Here is a 19,197-nt window from a genome sequence, read left to right on the forward strand (position 1 = left end):
TGGCTGCTGTGTTGAAATCAATAAATACACTGGCTATTCAGAGTTGATGATAACGTTGGGAGTTGCAGAGCAATCTAGAGCATGGCAACATAAGATATTCTCCACTTTAGATAACACCTAATTTGCCTTTCTTCCATGTCAGCAGGCCCTTGGAATTAATATCCTTTATTGTTATTTGTTTTTTTGTGTGTGTGATAGTGCATCCCTTTTCTTGATTCTCAGCTTGACCTCTTTGGAAGTGAAATGAGAAAATAAGGAACATTCTCTTGGTTGTGTCTTTTTGTCATAGAAGTATGCTGTTCTTGCTCTGTTCCTCTCCCTAGAGCTGTCTCTGTGCCTGTTCTGGAGCCTCTTTCCCCAAATGCTCAGATTTTCTTGACCCTTGGTTGCTTATTCAGAGTGATGACAGCTTTCTGATCTTTGAAGATTCAGTTCAGTGGACACTCATCTATGATGAAACACTGGTTAAAAAAAAAAATCACAAAACTGATAGTACTTCGTTTATCTCCCTTACTTCTGTATATTTAAGTTTTCCAATACATAATTCCTCACATCTAGAAATGCATTTTGATTACATGGGTAATTGAGTGAAAAGAGAAGGAGAGGTGGATTTATGAGAAAACCCTATATTTTATCTGTTCACTCACTATTCCTAGTAATGAGAAGCTGTATCTGCATTTTTAATATTATGTGTTACGATGAAGGACTTAGTCCTGGAATAAAGTCAAAGTAATTAATTCCTGATCTTCTGGCTTTCTCTGCACATTTTGCCTTTTTTTATTTTTGTCATTGGTGATATCTTAGGAACAGAAGGAAAAGACAGTAAAGTGGGGAGGGAGTTTGGTTTTTTTGTTTTGTTTATTGTTTTTTTCTGGTTAGAGGGAAGAGTTTTTTCAGGCATCTCATTGACAGGTATTTTAAAGCAAATATAATTACCATGACCATTTACCTCTAGGCGTCAGGTATTAAGACATAGTTTTAAAAATTGTTATGTCTCACCATTTATTCAGATATTTTGCATTTTAGTACAGTTTTATTGTTTTAAAATGTAATTCCTAAAAATAAATATCTAAACCAAAAAGAAAAATGTAATTCCTAAAAATAAATATCTAAACCGAAAAGAAAAATGTAATTCCTAAAAATAAATATCTAAACCGAAAAGAAAAATGTAATTCCTATACATTTCTCTTAGAGAAATTACCTTTTTTTAAAAGATTTTATTTATGTGTCTGAGAAAGAACAGGCAGGGGGGTGGGGCAAGGGGAGGGAGAAGCAGACTCCCCGCTGAGCAGGGAGCCCCATGCAGGGCTCAGTCCTAGGACACTGAGACCATGACCTGAGCCAAAGTCAGATGCTTAACCGACTGAGCCACTCAGGCGCCCTCTTTCAGAGAAATTTCTAATGAATCTTCTTGTTGATATTATGAATGGAACAGTTTACCTCCATTTACCACTATTTTTTATCTGGTTACCGTAAGGAAGGCTGCCAATTTTAAAAAACATATTCTGTGTATTTTCTTATTTAGTCTAAAAGTGGGTTTTTCGGGGGCACCTGGCTGGCTCAGTCGTTAAGCGTCTGCCTTCGGCTCAGGTCATGATCCCAGGGTCTTGGGATCGAGCCCCACATCGGGCTCCCTGCTCAGTGGGAAGCCTGCTTCTCCCTCTCCCACTCCCCCGCTTGTGTTCTCTCTCTCGCTGTCTGTCAAATAAATAAATAAAGTCTTTAAAAAAAATAAAATAAAAGTGGGTTTTTCTTGTTGCTGGATTTAGATGTTTTAGGGAAAATCATAGCATTGACAACATACTCTTTTACCCTTCCTGAAAGGGTAAACAGTTACGCCTATTTGTGTTTCCTGGTTTACCCTTTAATCTCTAGATTCAGAATAATGCTAAATAATAATAGTAAGAATAGTCGTTATTGTCTTGAATGTGTCTGGTTTTAAAGGTTGTAGACCTTTAAAGGTTTTTGGTTTTAAAGAAGGGCCTCTTGCTGTGAATTGTGTAAGACTGTTGAATCACAGATTTGTACCTCTGAAACAAATAATACATTATATGTTAAAAAAAAAAAGAAGAAAATAACAGGAGGGGAAGAATGAAGAGGGGGAATCGGAGGGGGAGACGAACCATGAGAGACTATGGACTCTGAAAAACAAACAGGGTTCTAGAGGGGAGGGGGTGGGGGATGGGTTAGCCTGGTGATGGGTATTAAAGAGGGCACGTTCTGCATGGAGCACTGGGTGTTATACGCAAACAACGAATCGAATCGTGGAACACTACATCAAAGACTAATGATGTAATGTATGGTGATTAACATAATAATAAAAAATAAATAAAGAAGTGCCTCTTAGAAGGGGAATGCCTTAAGTCTGATATTGGCTATTTAATTAAGACTGTTTTTAAATAATTTGGTTTCTTTTTGTTATACCATCTTAATATTTTCTAATTTATATTTTATTATTATCAGACTGTTCGGCCAGAATAATGTCCATGTTAGAATTAAGTGAGTTTATGACCAGTTTTATAGGTATTCCACAGAAGATTGAAAAGAGGGCACAGTTTCTGTAATCTCATTTTTTGTCTTTTAAAAAAGTCAGCTTTATTATATAATTTTAATTACCTTTAGTCAAAGTCTGATTGAAATGTTAAAGACATACAGTCATTGATTTTGTTGCTTCTATTCAGCACATAAAATTTCACTTTCTTTTTCAAGACTAGGTATTAGGTATATGGTATACTTTTATCAGGAGAAGTGTAATCCCTGGTTCTCTTTTTGTGATGTTAATAGCCATTGTGCATTCTTTAGAGATTGCAAAATGGTTCTTTGCTTATTAGCTGAAGTTCTCTAAAAAACTTTTGCTCCTGAACTATTGTTTACCCTGAGGTACAATTCTTATAGAAGCCAGGATAAATGTTTCATCGGTTCTCTTTATTTACCAGTTTTTTTTAAAGATTTATTTATTTTAGAGAGAGAGCGCATGCCCATACAAGCAGGAGGAGGGGCAGAGGGAGAGAAACTCAAGCAGACTCCCGCGGAGTGTGGGCTCATCCGAGGGAGGGTTGGATCTAACAGAGCTGAGATCAGCTGAGATCACAACCTGAGCTGAAATCAGGAGTCCGAGGCTTAACAGATTGAGCCATCCAGGCGCCCTATTTACCAGTTTTTAAGATAATGATTTGGTCCCATAGCATTCTTCAAGGGCATAATCTGTGGAGTTTTTCTTTTGTTTGTATTTATATTTTTTAGTTTCATTATGAACTCAATGGATTTAAACATACATCGCAGGTAATTACCGTGATTCATGCTCTGGTGTCATTTTTGGCTAGGGAGAACCCCACAACCTGACTCCTGTGCTCTTTTAAATAGGACTTTAGTAGTCTTTGATAAGGGCTGTTTTTATTAAAAGAAATGTAGAAATGCAGAAATATTGATTACCTAATTTTAAACATTGTGTTTTACAACAAATTTGATATGAAATGTTTTTAGATGTTAATTTTAATTACAAAAATAATACCTTTTTACTTAAGAAAGTTAGAATAAACAAAGGTATATAGGAAAACATGAAAATCACTCCATTTTACCATAGAGGTAATGTGTTATGGTGTCTTGTTTTATCTTTTAATCTTAATGTATGATTATATATTTTTCTTTGGTTGTATTCATATATGTTTTGTATCTTGCCTTTTTTAAAAAAGATTTTATTGGGGCGCCTGGGTGGCTCAGTCGGTTAAGCGTCTGCCTTCAGCTCAGGTCATGATCCCAGGGTCCTGGGATTGAGCCCCACATTGCTCTCCTCTGTACTCTCTCTCAAATAAATAATAAGTCTTTTTTATTTTTAAAGATTTTATTTATTTATTTGACAGAGACACAGCAAGAGATGGAACACAAGCAGGGGGGGAATGGGAGAGGCACCTGAGCCACCCAGGCGCCCCTAAATTAATAAATCTTAAAAAAAAAAAAGATTTTATTTATTTGACAGAGAGAGAGAGTGCATGCTAGAGAGCACAAGCACAAGCAGGGGGCAGGGACAGGGCAGAGGCAGAGGGAAAAGCAGGCTCCTGCGAAGCAGGGAGCCCCTCTCTATGTTTGATCCCAGGACCCCCAGATCATGACCTGAGCTTAACTGACTGAGCCACCCAGGTGCCCCTTGTATCCTGCTTTTTTTTTTTTTAAATAAGACATTTCATTTCACATCCACCAGAGTTCTTTAAAAACATAATTTTAAATGACTGCATTATATCTAAAGGCATAAACCACAATTTAACAAACCATTCTCTTATGTCAGCTTCCTTTTTTTTTTCCGCAGGAAAATTTTACTGCAAATGTGCAGTGAAAAACTTTGGCATTTTGACTTTGATATTCTAGATTTTTACTTCGGATGTATTGCTAGATGTGGAGTGTGTTTTGTTTTGTTTTTTTTTAAGATTATTTGAGAGAGAGAGAGAGTGCAAGGCGGGGGTGGGGGAGAGAGGAAGAGGAAGAGGGAGAGGATCTCAAGCCGACTCCCCACTGAGCATGGAGCCTAAATCAAGTCAGATGCTCAACCACTCTACTGACTGAGCCACCCAGGCGACCCTAGATGTAGGATTTTTTAAAAGCGATTGAGTCCCACATGGTGTTCCCTGCTTAGCAGGGAGCCTGCTTCTCCCTCTACCCCTCCCCCTGCTTGTGCTTTCTCTCAAATAAATAAAATCTTTCCAAAAAAAAAAAAAGATCCATCGGTGTTTTAAATGAATATAGTTAAACTCTAGTTTTTAAATTTTATAAGTAAAATTCCATTTTTTTGTCTTTTGAGTAGGACTACCCAAAATAAAGCATTTACTTAAGATTAAATGTCATTGCTAAATGTCTTAATATCTTTTATAATTACAAATAGTCTTAATGTTCTGAAATTGTATTAATTTTACTTGATTGATGGATAAAGTTAGAACCTTAGAAACCCAGCAATTGCCTTAAAAATAACTGGTGAATGACAAAGCTTGTATTGAAACCAGTATTTTTAGCCTTTTGTCAAGCTCTAATTCTTAGTTCATTTCAGTAACGTATAATTTTATATTACTTCAAACTTCCTTGTAATGAATAGTAAACTCTTCAGGTTGTATAGTAGAAAAAACCTTGACAGTATTGCACACTTTATTAAATAACCACTGTTCCTGGTGTGCTACCGCTTTTCTTTGCTTGAGATTAAAAATTAAAGCATTTGATTAATACAGTATAAGGTTATGATGAGGAAGGAAGCAATTAAAAAGTGCTTTTGTATTATCTTTCATAGTTTTTCTCCCCTGTGGGAGGATGGAACATAATGACATCATCTATATATTCTGGATAGTTTAGGAAATACTCTGTTCAAAAGATCAATCATGACTGTTACCAAGGTTTTCAAGTATTTTGAGACATCTAATGATAATTTTTAGTTCTAAAACTTAAAGTGAAAATTGGAAAAAGAAAAGATCAATATGGTCAAAAGTAGGATTTTTGAACATAAATATACAGAAAAACCAACTGGAGTAGTTTTTGAAAAATGAAGATTCTTAGTCTCCACCCGAGTATTTTTTTCTTTCTTTTGAACATTTTATTGCATTTCACAGCCCTGGTATTTTAATGGTCTAGATTTAAGATGGAACTCAGGAATACGCATTTTAAACAGTCTAATAGACATTTGTTAGGTATTATCAAGGCACTTTTTCCAAAGTGGGTATACGACTTTATACACCTACCATTAACATATGAAAGGTCCAGTTGTTCCACATTCTCACCCAAACTAGGTATTATTAGGCTTTTTAGTTTTAGTCAGTCTGGTGGGTGTAAAGTGATACCTTCTTACTGTGGTTTTAATTTGCTTTTACTGGTGAGTAAGGGTGTTGAGTATCTTTACATATGCTTATTAGTCATCTGTATTTTGTCTTCTGAGAAGTGCCTGCCTGAGTCTTTTGCCCTTTTTTTTTTTTTAAATCTGGTTGTGTCTTTTACTGATTTGAAGGAGTTCTTATGTAATTTGCATAAGAGTACTTTCTCAGGTGGATGTATTCCAAATAATCAGATTGGGCTTTTCACTTTTAATAGTGTTTTATTGTGAACAGAATTTCTCAGTTTTTATGAAAAGCAATTATTAATTTTCTTCTTATAATACTTTTTGTGCTCTTCAGAACAAATTTTTCTTGGACTGCATTTTGAGAAATGCTGAGACAAGAACCACTTTCTGATTGACAAGAACTGTTTCCTGGTTGACAGGGGAAATAGAAGGTTTCTTTCTGAGTAATCCCCTAACATCTCTAGTTTTGTCAGCAGTTCTACCTCCTCTAGGAATCCCCCTGTTGGTCTTTTCATAATATTAAATTTGGGGTTCTGAATTTTGTGTTCCTAATGTTAAGCATATAGTTGCCTTTCTACTGTAGTAAATGCAATGGACTGTAGCTAAGTTATTTCGGTGACTTAAAGCCATGTTTCCCCAATTTTTCCCCAGAAGTATCCTAGCCACAGAGGAGAGTTAAGTACAGAGCTCCAGGGGCATCCAGAGCCCTGGCTAGACCTGAAGTAGCTACTGAAAGCAAAGGATGGTTCTTTGAACTCTTCTCACTGTAGGTTTTAGGAATATAGTTTGCTTTCATTTGAAAGTAGTGTTGATTCCACCTTTTACTCCAGAATTTAGAGTGAACTTGAGGGGAGGCTGCAGGAGGCTGTACCACGTTTATTCAGCAACTTAAAGTGCCTCTGGTAGCCCTGGGCTTAGGGTTTTTATATATTGCCTTCACTATTCCATTTGCTTTACCGGCCCAGTGTAGTTAAGAAACTTGCACGGTAATTCCTGGCAGAAGCAAAACAGTAACTCACTCTCATCGCTCTGCGGTCTGTACTACCCGCTCACAGAGTACTAAGGTGAAATCATGGGATTCTGTCTTGAAACAAGAGAAAAGAGCTGAATGAATAAATAAATGCACAACAGCCTGGGAAAATGAAAAAGTATGTTTGTAGTGGACCAAGAATTTTGAGGAATTTCAGGAAAGGAAAAGCAGTTAGATATCCTAATTTTAGAAGTTAAGCGTAAATTCAATTTGATCTTAGCTATCGGGGCAGTGCTAAAGAACATATAAGGAATATTAATAACATCTTTTCTGTTGGTTTATATATTTGTAAAATGATTCTCAAAGGTGTTTATGATTTTTAAGTGTTCACTAATTTGTTCTAAGTAAGTTTTGGTTACTTAAGTTTTACTTATGCATCCTTAAAATAGTCTATAATTAATTAGTCATTCTTTTTAGGACACCTTTTCCTTTGCTTGTAGTTAATGCTTTTGATTACCTTGGTTATCTAAAGTTAAAAAACTAAAAATGTGTAACTTTGAGGTAAAATACTATATTTGATAGTAACTTAATTTTAGTATAACTATGAGTTAACTCAGAAACACATGGTATTATAAGTTACGTAACTTGTGTATTTTAGGATTCTTGGTTATCTAAAGTTAAAAAACTAAAAATGTATAACTTTGAGGTAAAATACTATATTATTTTTGATAGTAACTTGATTTTAGTATAACTATGAGTTAACTCAGAAACATGGTATTGTAAGTTATGTAACTTGTGTATTTTAGGATTCTTGGTTATTTAAAGTTAAAAAACTAAAAATGTGTAACTTTGAGGTAAAATACTATATTATTTTTGATAGTAACGTAATTTTAGTATAACTATGAGTTAACTCAGAAACACATGGTATTACAAGTTATGTAACTTGAGTATTTTAGGATTCTAAGCAAACCATTATTCCTTCTTCAAAGATTCTGGTTAAAACAGTAAACTTCTGTATCTGTACTCTCTTGTTCTGTTTTATTCTTTATATTGTAATAAGCTGTTTTTAAGTAGTTTTAGGAGTTATATATAAACAGATAATTCTCTTGAATGAGCCCTTGCTTAATAAAAGGAAGGGGACAAAGGAACCCCTTTTAGGAATACTAATGGCCAAAGGCAGTTAAGACCAAACAACAATAAGACAACAGTATTTTAATTGGTCATTGAATGTTGATGAGAATTCAGTTATCATTATAAGCCTTTTGTTAATTAAATTATTATTTGTTAGTCTTAATTAAAACAATAATTTTTCCTACATAATGAGTAAAGATATAAAATGCTTAACATCAAGGGCATTTGAAATTAAGGTGTCATAATACATATTTTTTTTTATTGTGGCAAAAACAAATTTACTCTTAACAATTTTTAAGTGTACACTACAGTATTATTAGCAATATGTACATTGTACAACGGATCTTCAGAACTTTTTCATCTTACGTAACTGAAACCCTGTACTCCTTGAATAACTCCGTGTTTCCTTGTGTGCCCCACCTCCACTTGTCCCTGGTAACTACTATTCTACTTTTTGTTTCAATGAGTTTGATTATTTTAGATACTGCATGTAAGTGGAATCCTGCAGTATTTGTCTTTTATGATTGGCTAATTTCACAGCATAATAATAACACACACACACACACACACACACACGCACACACACACACACCGCAAATACACACTGCATTTTGTTTATTCATTCATCCATCGATGGACATTCATGCTGCTTCCACACTTTGGCAGTGAATATGGGTGACTTATTTTTAAAGGCTATATGGATTTTTCTGTTGCAGATATATTCGACTTTATGGGAGAAAATTTAGCAAAGAAGATCATGTTCTTTTTATCAAGTTATTGTATGAGCTGGTATCAATTCCAAAACTGGAAATCAGCATGATGCAGGGATTTGCCCGTCTCTTGATCAACTTGTTAAAGTAAGTAAATTTCTTGTGATTTCTGCTAACAGTTTTTGGTTTGTTTCTTCAAGGTTTTAGGCAACAAGAGCTAAGTGTTCTTTGGTAAGAAGACCCAAGTCCCAAATTGCTAGTTTGCGAAAAGGTCGCAGAAAATTTTATCATAAGTTTAAGCCGTATGTGTTAATTAATTAAAATTCTGTCTCCTTGTGAGGCCTTCTGTTTTGTAGCACACATGGAAATATATGTTACTTGATGTTTGTTTAAACTAGTTTTCTTCCATTATGTATGTGGTAAGATCCTGGAGGAGTCATGAATCATTTATTCTTTACGCCTACGTACCCAGCACAATGCTGGAAACAATTAAATACTCCATAGGTAACATGGGAAAATAGGAAATTCATTGGCAGTAATGGTGGCACAAATTTAAATGCCCCCTTTTACCTGGTGCTCTTTGAGGTTTGAGTAGCAGTAAGAATCTGGTGCATTGTTCTTCCTACTACTGCATTCTACCAGTGAGTTGCTGTGGATAGAGAAAAGCAAGGCCCACCAGGATGACAGCAGCATTTAACAACTGTCCTCCCTGTGTAGTAGGTATAATATATAAACAGCTGTACATGAATATATGCATATATGGTTACAATTTTTTTTTATTAGGAAAAAGGAACTTCTTTCAAGAGATGATTTGGAGTTACCTTGGAGACCACTTTATGACATGGTGGAAAGAATATTATATTCCAAGACAGAGCACCTGGGATTAAATTGGTTTCCTAAGTAAGTTTCCTTTTAAAGTACTTCTTTGGGAGCACTTGAGGGCTTTTAGGATTTGGTCATAATTGAGAAATGATTGGGTTATTTGAGGTAAACAAATAGACATTTCAGTGTGCTCATTTCTTTGTAACTTGACTCTCAAAACAGTTTATTGCCCTCTTTAAACTATATCTGAAGTTACACTTAAGAATTTCCTACCAGGATATCTGACAGCTAACATTACCATACTGGCCAAGGACAGCAGATTTTTGTTTGAAATCTAGAATTTTGTCGTAAGTAATGCACATTTGGCATTCTTCATTATATATTCACGTGTTTTAATTCTTCAAGTAAGATGAATGCCTCAAGAAGAAGAGCTTGGCATATTCCAGAGGGTACCCACATCCCAGTTAAAGAAACATTAGTTTCACTGACTGTTCATGGAATGCAAGCTATTCAAATGCACAACATCTTGGTTTAGACACACTAGGATGTAATGTTTAGACATACTAGGATTATGAATGTCTGGTTGATAATACCTTCTTTTACGTACATCCTAACTCTTCCACCTCTCTAATTCTGGTACCTTTTGTATTTTATTCTGAGTTTACAGAATACAGTATGATGATCTGTCCTTTTTTGGTAAATAGTGTTTTTTTTTTTTTAAGATTTTTTATTTATTTATTTGACAGAGAGGGAATACAAGCAGGGGGAGTGAGAGAGGGGGAAGCAGGCTTCCCGCAGAGTGGGGAGCCCAATGTGGGGCTCGATCCCAGGACCTCAGCCGAAGCCAAATGCCTAATGACTGAGCCACCCAGGCGCCCCTGTAAATAGTGATTTTAGACTTGACTGCAAAGTATCGTTCTTCCTTGTTAACAAGGCTTTATCTGTTTATGATCTAGCTCTTAATTTTCTCGGTCTTGGTATATTTGGCTTAAAATACTCTTAAACTTTGGCTCATTCGGTTAAATGTCCAACTCTTGAACTCAGGGTTGTGGGTTCAAGCCCTGCATTGGGCTACTTCAAAAAAAACAAAACCTCCTTTTTTTTCTTGACTTCAGACATGTTTATTATAATCTTATACAGTTTACATAAATTTGTACTTGTATTTATTTGGGCTCAGTTAAAACATAGCATAATAAAAATCCAAGCACTGGTCCTCTGAAATAAGGCAGGCAATCACCATTCAATAAACACACGATTTATTTTGTATAAAAGGATTAAGTTTACAACTAAACTTTTATAAAAAGTTTAGCGTAAGTACATCATTACACTTTCTTTGTATGCAGAAATATACATCTCTGCCACTATACAAGAAAACTCTAAATAGAGTTCACAAGGTTTCACCACACACAAATGTGCACATGTGTGCACATATACATATATACACACCCACACACACACACACACAGCATTCATTAGGCTTGCGTCAAAAGGGTCATTTCTGGCAGAAGACTTCATTTAAGTAACTGAATACTGGATTCTTCTGGTATTCACACTTCACCTTTGAAAAAAGGCAGTCTGTTTAAATTGGGAAATTCCTTACGATTTTAATGTTTTCACTCCCCATGGTGGAAATAGTATATAAAGAAAATCTTCCAACTGCAGAAAGGGCATTTAAAAGTCTTTTTCATAAATAACTAATATCACAGTCCAGGTCAGAGAACACCCTGGGGAAGATGGGCATTCTTAGTTTTCTTTCCATTTTTAAAAAATGTCCATTCAGTTTGTTGTTCTTCTTGTGAAATGGTTGAAAAATAAGTTCAGGGGGGTGCCTGGGTGGCTCAGTCGGTTAAAGTGTCTGCCTTCGGCTGGGGTCATGATCTCAGGGTCCTGGGATTGAGCCTTGCATCTGGCTCTCTGCTCAGCAGGGAGTATGCTTCTCCCTCTGCCCCTGCCCCCCCCCCCCACTCATGTGTGCAGGGACTTTCTCCCTCCCTCTCTCACAAAAAATAAATTAATAAAATAAAAAAATAAGTTCAGTGTCTTAAAAGATCCCGTGAATTTGTTGTTGTTGTGCAAAGAAAAGGAAAGTCATGAACACCATTTATTCAGCCACGGAGCGCTTTGTTGTCATTTGACATTAACTCAGAAGGGAATTCAGAAGCCTGCAAGGACAGGATGCTGATGTCCGTGTTTAGGGTGGTCAACAGTGCCCTGGATGCCTGGCTCTGTCCAGGTCGCTAGTGGTATGGGCTGACAATAGTGGGGTGCGAGTCCAGGGTGATCTGCAGGTCCAAGATGCCTTGTTGCAGGATTTCCATCTTGCTCACCTTCTTTTTCTGGGGGATGCTGGGCACCAGCCCTGTGAGTTTGGAGTAGCAGTCATTCATGTTGTACAGAAGGCTCATTGGGTCCTCCACCAGGGCTTTGCTCCAGGAGATGACCAGGCTGTGGTCCAAAAGAATTTTTTCTAACAGGCCTCATTGCACTAAAGGCTTTCATGCTAATGTGTGGGGAAGGAGAGACCAGGAAGGAGCCGACTGCCCAGGGGCTCATGCCTCCGCCACCTGTGGATCTTCCTGAGCTTCCTGTGCTCCACACTGGGCTGGGCTCAGAATCTTCTTTTTTATAAGTGGGCTCCACAACTCAGGGCTTGAACCCACGACACTGAGATCAGCACCTGAGCTGAAACCAATATACCTTTATACCCTTACCATAGAATTTTTTGAAAATGACTGCAGATGGCAGACTTTAAAAGATTTTTAGGTCATAAGTAAATAGTGAAATGATATAAATGAGGCTTAACTGACTGATCCACCCAGGTGCCCCTAAGAAAAAACTCTTAAAACTATTTGTAATTGAGGTTTATTTTTAGGAAAGTTTCTACAATTTTCTTCAGTTTACCTCTCCTTTCATTACCTAGAGTTGTTTGTCATACACATGTGTACCTATTTCCTGAAGAGCACCATTTTACACACTTGTGTTATTTTCCTTTCTTTTTTATAAATTAAGTCCTTAAAGATTTATTTCTGTGATTTCTCTCTCAGTTCTAGTCATGTCTTCGTTATTTCATGACTTCTTATAGCCTCCCCAGTTCAGTTCTTTTAATCCATGATCATTTCTTAGGCTTCACTGAAGTCAGCAGCCTTTGTTATACCCTTACCATAGAATTTTTTGAAAATGACTGCAGATGGCAGACTTTAAAAGATTTTTAGGTCATAAGTAAATAGTGAAATGATATAAATGAAAAGAATTTTTAAAAAAATGACTATAGGTGATCCTGAACTTAGGACCTAATTGGTTTTTGGGCAATGTTCACAAATAGGGTGGTGAGAGATCATTTCTTTCCTGAAGATTTTATGGGTTAAAACGACAAAACCCATTTCAACCATAAAAAGAGAAAATTCATAATGAAGCTAAATGGTACATCTTCAAATATATTTTTACAAGTATTATTATGAAAACCCAAAATTTAGCATAAAAGCTTTGTTGTAAAGGTTCCCTTTGAGTATTAATTCTGCTGGAAGAAACATGGCACATATTGGATTGACTGGGCCTTCTTAAAATATGAGGCCGTTTAGGCTTTGACTGGAATCACAGTTTCATAGATTTCAGGGACCTTTAAACTGTGTTCAAAATAAGTATCTTTTTGAAATTTTCCTGGCTGGTTTTTTGGCTGCCTCAGAACATCATTAGTAAATGCTAGGGGAGAAAAGGCAGCTTCTTCAATAATTTCTTCTTCAGTTAGGTCCTTTACTTGCTTTTTCATAGCCAACCTCCTTACTTCCTGCCCTGAGGTGTACCTTTTCAAAGGCAGCTGCTTCCTTTTAAAGCCTGCATGGTCGCTAATACATATCTATGGCTTTCTTCTTTCCTGGAAATTGTGTCAGAGCTTATCACTGTTCCTGTCAGTCACTGCTTAGTTCAACCCTGCATCTTGGTACTCTGCTTATTACCATGTCTTTTCCTGAAGCATCCCATCATTCTTGCTCTCATGGAAACCTCCTTCCTTAGAAGTTTGACCATGGCTGTTCTTGGTCTTTTGAAGAAACATTGTGTCTTTGCTGAAATAAATCTTTGCTTGGTTTAGAGCAGGCAGCACCCCTTTTGTATTATGTAGTTATTTTCAAATGAAATTTGTAAATAATTTACCTATATTCTTTATCTGTACTCAATGACAAAAATAAATCTAAATAATGTCTTTTTTTAATTTAAATTCAATTAATTAACATATTATTGGTTTCAGAGGTAGAAGGCAGTGATTCATCAGTCTTATATAATACCCAGTGCTCATTACATCACAATCCCTCCTTAATGTCCATCACCCAGTTAGCCCATCCTCCCACCCCGCTCCCCTCCAGCAACCCTCAGTTTGTTTCCAGTGATTAAGAGTCTCTTCTGGTTTCTCTCCCTGTCTGATTTCATCTGGTTTTATTTTTTCCTCTCTTTCCCTATGATCCCGTTTTATTTCTTAAATTCTACATATGAGTGAGATCATACGATAATTGTCTTTCTCTGAAAGACTTATTCCACTTAGCATAATACCCTGTAGTTCCATCCACATCGTTGTAAATGGCAAAATTTCATTTTTGGGGGGATGGGTGAGTAGTATTCCGTTGTATACATGTATCACATCTTCTTTATTCATCTGTCGATGGACATCTGGGCTCTTTCCAAAGTTTGGCTATTGTGGACATTGCTGCTATAAACATTGGAGTGCAGATGCTCCTTCAGATCACTACCTTTGTATCTTTGGGGTAAATATCCAGTAGCGCAATTGCTGGGTCATAGGGTAGCTCTATTTTCAACTTTATGAGGAACCTCCATACTGTTGTCCAGAGTGGCTGCACCAGCTTGCATTCCCACCAACAGTGTCGGAGGGTTCCCCTTTCTCCACATCCTCGCCAACATCTGTCAGTTTCCTGACTTGTTAATTTTAGCCATTCTGACTGGTGTGAGGTGGTATCTCATTGTGGTTTTGATTTGTGTTTCCCTGATGCCGAGCGATGTTGAGCATTTTTTTCATGTGTCTTGGCCATTTGGATGTCTTTGGAGAAATGTCTGTTCATGTCTTCTGCCCATTTCTTGATTGGATTATTCTTTGTGTTTTGAGTTTCATAAGTTCTTTATAGATTTTGGATACTAGCCCTTTATCTGATATGTCATTGGCAAATATCTTCCCCCATTCTGTCGGTTGTCTTTTGGTTTTGTCGACTGTTTTCTTTGCTGTGCAAAAGCTTTTTATCTTGATGAAGTCCCAATAGTTCATTTTTGCCCTTGCTTCCCTTGCCTTTGGCGATGTTTCTAGGAAGAAGTTGCTGTGGCTGAGGTCAAAGAGGTTGCTGCCTGTGTTCTCCTCTAGGATTTTGATGAATTCCTATCTCACATTTAGGTCTTTCATCCGTTTGAGTCTGTTTTTTTGTGTGGTGTAAGGAAATGGTCCAGTTTCATTCTTCTGCATGTGGCTGTCCAATTTTCCCAACACGATTTGTTGAAGAGACTGTCTTTTTTCCATTGGACATTCTTTCCTGCTTTGTTGAAGATTAGTTGACCATAGAGTTGAGCATTGTTTCTGGTTCCATTGATCTATGTGTCTGTGTTTGTGCCAATACCATACTGTCTTGATGATGACAGCTTTGTAATAGAGCTTGAAGTCTGGAATTGTGATGCCACCAGCTTTGGTTTTCTTTTTCAACATTCCTCTGGCTATTTGGGGTCTTTTCTGGTTCCATACAAATTTTAGGATTATTTGTTTCTGTTCTGTGAAAAAAGTTGATGATATTTTGATAGGGATTGCATTGAATGTATAGATTGCTCTAGGTAGCATAGACATTTTAACAATATTTGTTCTTCCAGTCCATGAGCATGGAACGTTTTTGCATTTCTTTGTGTCTTCCTCAATTTCTTTCATGAGTGTTCTATACTTTTCTGAGTACAGATCCCTTGCCTCTTAGGTTAGATTTATTACTAGGTATCTTATGCTTTTGGGTGCAATTGTAAATGGGATTGACTCCTTAATTTCTCTTTTTCTGTCTCGTTGGTGTATAGAAATGCCACTGATTTTTGTGCATTGATTTTATATCCTGCCACTTTACTGAATTCATGTATGAGTTCTAGCAATTTTGGGGTGGAGTCTTTTGGGTTTTTCATATAAAGTATCATGTCATCTGGGAAGAGTGAGAGTTTGACTTCTTTGCCGATTCAGATGCCTTTTATTTCTTTTTGTTGTCCGATTGCTGAGGCTAGGACTTCTAGTACTATGCTGAACAGCAGTGGTAATAGTGGTCATCCCTGGGGCACCTGGGTGGCTCAGTCAGTTAAGCGTCTGCCTTCGGCTCAGGTCATGATCCCAGAGTCCCAGGATCAAGCCCCTTGCGGCTCAGTGGGGAGTCTGCTTCTCCCTCTGGCCCTCCCCCCTCTCGTGCTCTCTCTCTCTCTCACTCACTCTCTCTCAAATAAATAAATAAAATCTTAAAAAAAAAGTAGTGGACATCCCTGATGTGTTCCTGACCTTAGGGGAAAAGCTCTCAGTTTTTCCCCATTGAGAATGATATTCGCTATGGGTTTTTCATAGATGGCTTTTATGATATTGAGGTATGTACCTTCTATTCCTACACCATGGAGTTTTAATCAAGAAAGGATGCTGTACTTTGTCAAATACCTTTTCTGCATCTATTAAGAGGATCATATGGTACTCAGCCTTTCTTTTATTTATCTCGTGTATCACATTGATTTACAGATGTTGAACCCCCCTTGCAGCCCAGGAATAAATCCCACTGGGTCTGGTGAATAATCCTTTTAATGTACTGTTGGATCCTATTGCCTAGTATTTTGGTGAAAATTTTTGCATCCATGTTCATCAGGGATATTGGTTTATAATTCTCCTTTTTTGTGGGTTCTTTGTTGGTTTTTGGGATCAAGGTAATGCTGGCCTTATAGAAAGAGTTTGGAAGTTTTCCTTCCATTTCTCTTTTTTGAAACAGCTTCAAAAAGATGAAGAATAGGTGTTAATTCTTCTTTAAATGTTTGGTAGAATTCCCCTGGGAAGCCATCTGGCCCTGGGCTCTTGTTGGGAGGTTTTTGATTACTGTTTCAGTTTCCTTGCTGGTTATGGGTCTATTGAGGTTTTCTATTTCTTCCTGTTTCAGTTTTGATAGTTTATACATCTCTAGGAATACATCCATTTTTTCCAGATGGCCTAATTTGTTGGCATATAGTTGCTCATAATATGTTCTTAAAATTGTTTGTACTTCTTCAGTGTTGGTTGTGATCTCTCCTCTTTCATTCCATGATTGAATTTATTTGGGTCCTTTCTCTTTTCTTTTTGGTAACTCTTGCCACGGGTTTATCAGTCTTATTAGTTCTTTCAGAAAACCAGCACCTAGTTTCGTTGATCTGTTCTACTTTTCTTTTGGTTTCTGTTTCATTGATTTCTGCTCTCATCTTGATTATTTCTTTTCTCCTGCTTGATTTAGGTTTTATTTGCTGTTCTTTCTCCAGCTCCTTTAGGTGTAAGGTTAGGCTGTGTATTTGAAACCTTTCTTGTTTCTTGAGAATGGTTTGTAGTGCTATACTTCCCTCTTAGGACCAACTTTGTTATATCTCAAAATTGAACGGTTGTGTTTTCATTTTCATTTGTTTCCATGAATTTTTTAAATTCTTCTTTAATTTCCTGGTTGACCTATTCATTCTTTAGTAGGATGCTCTTTAGCCTCCATGTGTTTGAGTTCTTTCCAAATTTCCTCTTGTGATTGAGTTCCAGTTCAAAGCACTGTGGTCCAAAAATATGCAGGGAATGATCCCAGTCTCTTGGTACTGGTTGAGACCTGATTTGTGACCCAGGATGTGATCTATTCTGGGGAACGATCTATTTTGAAAGAACTAATAAGACTGATAAACCCCTGGCAAGACTTATCAAAAAGAAAAGAGAAAGGACCCAAATAAATACAATCATGGATTGAAAGAGGAGAGAGCACAACCATGTATACTTGAGAAGAATGTGTGTGTTCTGTTGCTTTAGGATGGAATGTTCTGAATATATCTGTGAAGTCCATCTGATCCAATGTGTCATTCAAAGCCCTTGTTTCCTTGTTGATCTTCTGCTTAGATGATCTGTCCATTGCAGTGAGTGGGGTGTTAAAGTCCCCCACGGCTATTGTATTATTATTGATGTGTTTCTTTAATTTTGTTACTAATTTGTTTATATAATTTATTGCTCCCATGTTAGGGGCATAAATATTTACAGTTGTTAGATTTTATTGGATAGACCCTTCAGTTATGATGTAGTGTCCTTCCTGATCTCTTATTACAGTCTTTCTGATACCCTGTGTCTTTTGATTGGACCATTTAACCCATTTTTTAAAAAGATTTTATTTATTTGAGAGAGAGAGAGACAGTGACAGAGATAGCAAGAGAGAGCCTGAGCAGGGAGCCTGATGCATGGCTTGATCTCAGGACCCTGGGATCATGACCTGACTGAAGGCAGACACTTAACCGATTGAGCCACTCAGATGTCACCACTTAGCCCATGTACATTCAGAGTAACTATTGGGCGCCTGGGTGGCTCAGATGGTTAAGCGTCTGCCTTTGGCTCAGGTCATGATCCCGGGGTCCTGGGATCGAGTCCCGCATTGGGCTCCCTGCTCCTTGGGAGCCTGCTTCTCCCTCTGCTTCTCTCTCTCTCTCTCTCCCCCCCCCTCTCCCCCTCTGTCTCTCATGAATAAATAAATAAAATCTTTAAAAAAAAATAACTGTTGAAAGATATGAATTTAGTGCTGTCGTATTACCTGTAAAGTCACTGTTTCTGTATGTTGTCTGTTTCTTTCTGGTCTATGTTACTTTTGTGCTCTCTCTTTGCTTTTAATATTTCTTGTAGGGCTGGGTTAGTAATCACAGATTCTTTGAGTTCCTATTTGTCCTGGAAACTTTTTATCTCTCCTTCTATTTTGGAAGACATCCTAGCTGGATAAAGTATTCTTAGTTGTATACTTTCTCATTTAGCACCCTGAATATATGATGCTGGTCCTTTCTGGCTTGCCAGGTCTCTGTGAATAGGTATGCTGCCAGTCTAAAGTTTCTACTCTTATAGGTTACGGCCCTCTTGTCCCTGAGCTGCTTTCAGGATGTTCTCTTTGTCTCTGAGATTCGCAGGTTTCATTATCATATATTGGGGTGTTGACCTATTTTTACTGATTTTTGAGGGGTCGGGTTCTCTGTCTCCTGGACTTGGAAGCCTGTTTCCTTCCCCAGATTAGAGAAGTTCTCAGCTATAATTTGCTCCAGTATACCTTCTGCTCCCACCCCTTTCCTCTTCTGGCATCCCAGTTATTCTAATACTGTTTTGCTTAATGGTATCACTTACCTCTCATTCTCTCCTCATGATCCAGTAGTTTATCTCTCTTTTTCTCACCTTCTTTATTCTCCATCATTTGGTCTTCTCTATCACTAATTCTCTCTTCTGCCTCATTTATCCTAGCAGTTAGAGCCTCCATTTTTTATTGCATCTCATTAATAGCCTTTTTGATTTTGACTTGATTAGATTTTAGTTTTTTATTTCTCCAGAAGGGGATTCACTAGTGTCTTCTATGCTTTTTTTCAAGGCCAGCTAGTATCTTTTTTTTTTTTTTTTTTTTAAGATTTTATTTACTTGACAGAGAGAGAGATAGTGAGAGCAGGAACACAAGCAGGGGGAGTGGGAGAGGGAGAAGCAGGTTTCCCGCCGAGCAGGGAGCCCGAAGTGGGACTCGTTCCCAGGACCC

General features: G+C 37.2%; 1 protein-coding gene and 1 pseudogene across 3 annotated transcripts in view; one reads left to right on the plus strand and one right to left on the minus strand.

Annotated features, from left to right (window-relative positions):
* The window catches only part of PSME4 (proteasome activator subunit 4), a 108,768-nt gene that overhangs the window by 10,605 nt on the left and 78,966 nt on the right, over positions 1-19,197 (plus strand). For all 3 annotated transcript variants that reach the window (XM_028103805.2, XM_028103806.2, XM_088026538.1), the window contains 2 exons: positions 8,627-8,767; positions 9,404-9,520. In XM_028103805.2, coding sequence (XP_027959606.1) covers positions 8,627-8,767; positions 9,404-9,520 — 258 coding nt within the window. The remainder of the gene's footprint in view (positions 1-8,626; positions 8,768-9,403; positions 9,521-19,197) is intronic.
* LOC114209693 (DNA-binding protein inhibitor ID-2 pseudogene) lies at positions 11,527-11,941 on the minus strand (annotated as a pseudogene).

Source organism: Eumetopias jubatus, unplaced genomic scaffold (genome assembly GCF_037043125.1).
Source record: "Eumetopias jubatus isolate StellerSeaLion01/CBP00866 unplaced genomic scaffold, mEumJub1_p1.0 scaffold_9, whole genome shotgun sequence".
Lineage (NCBI taxonomy): Eukaryota > Metazoa > Chordata > Mammalia > Carnivora > Otariidae > Eumetopias > Eumetopias jubatus.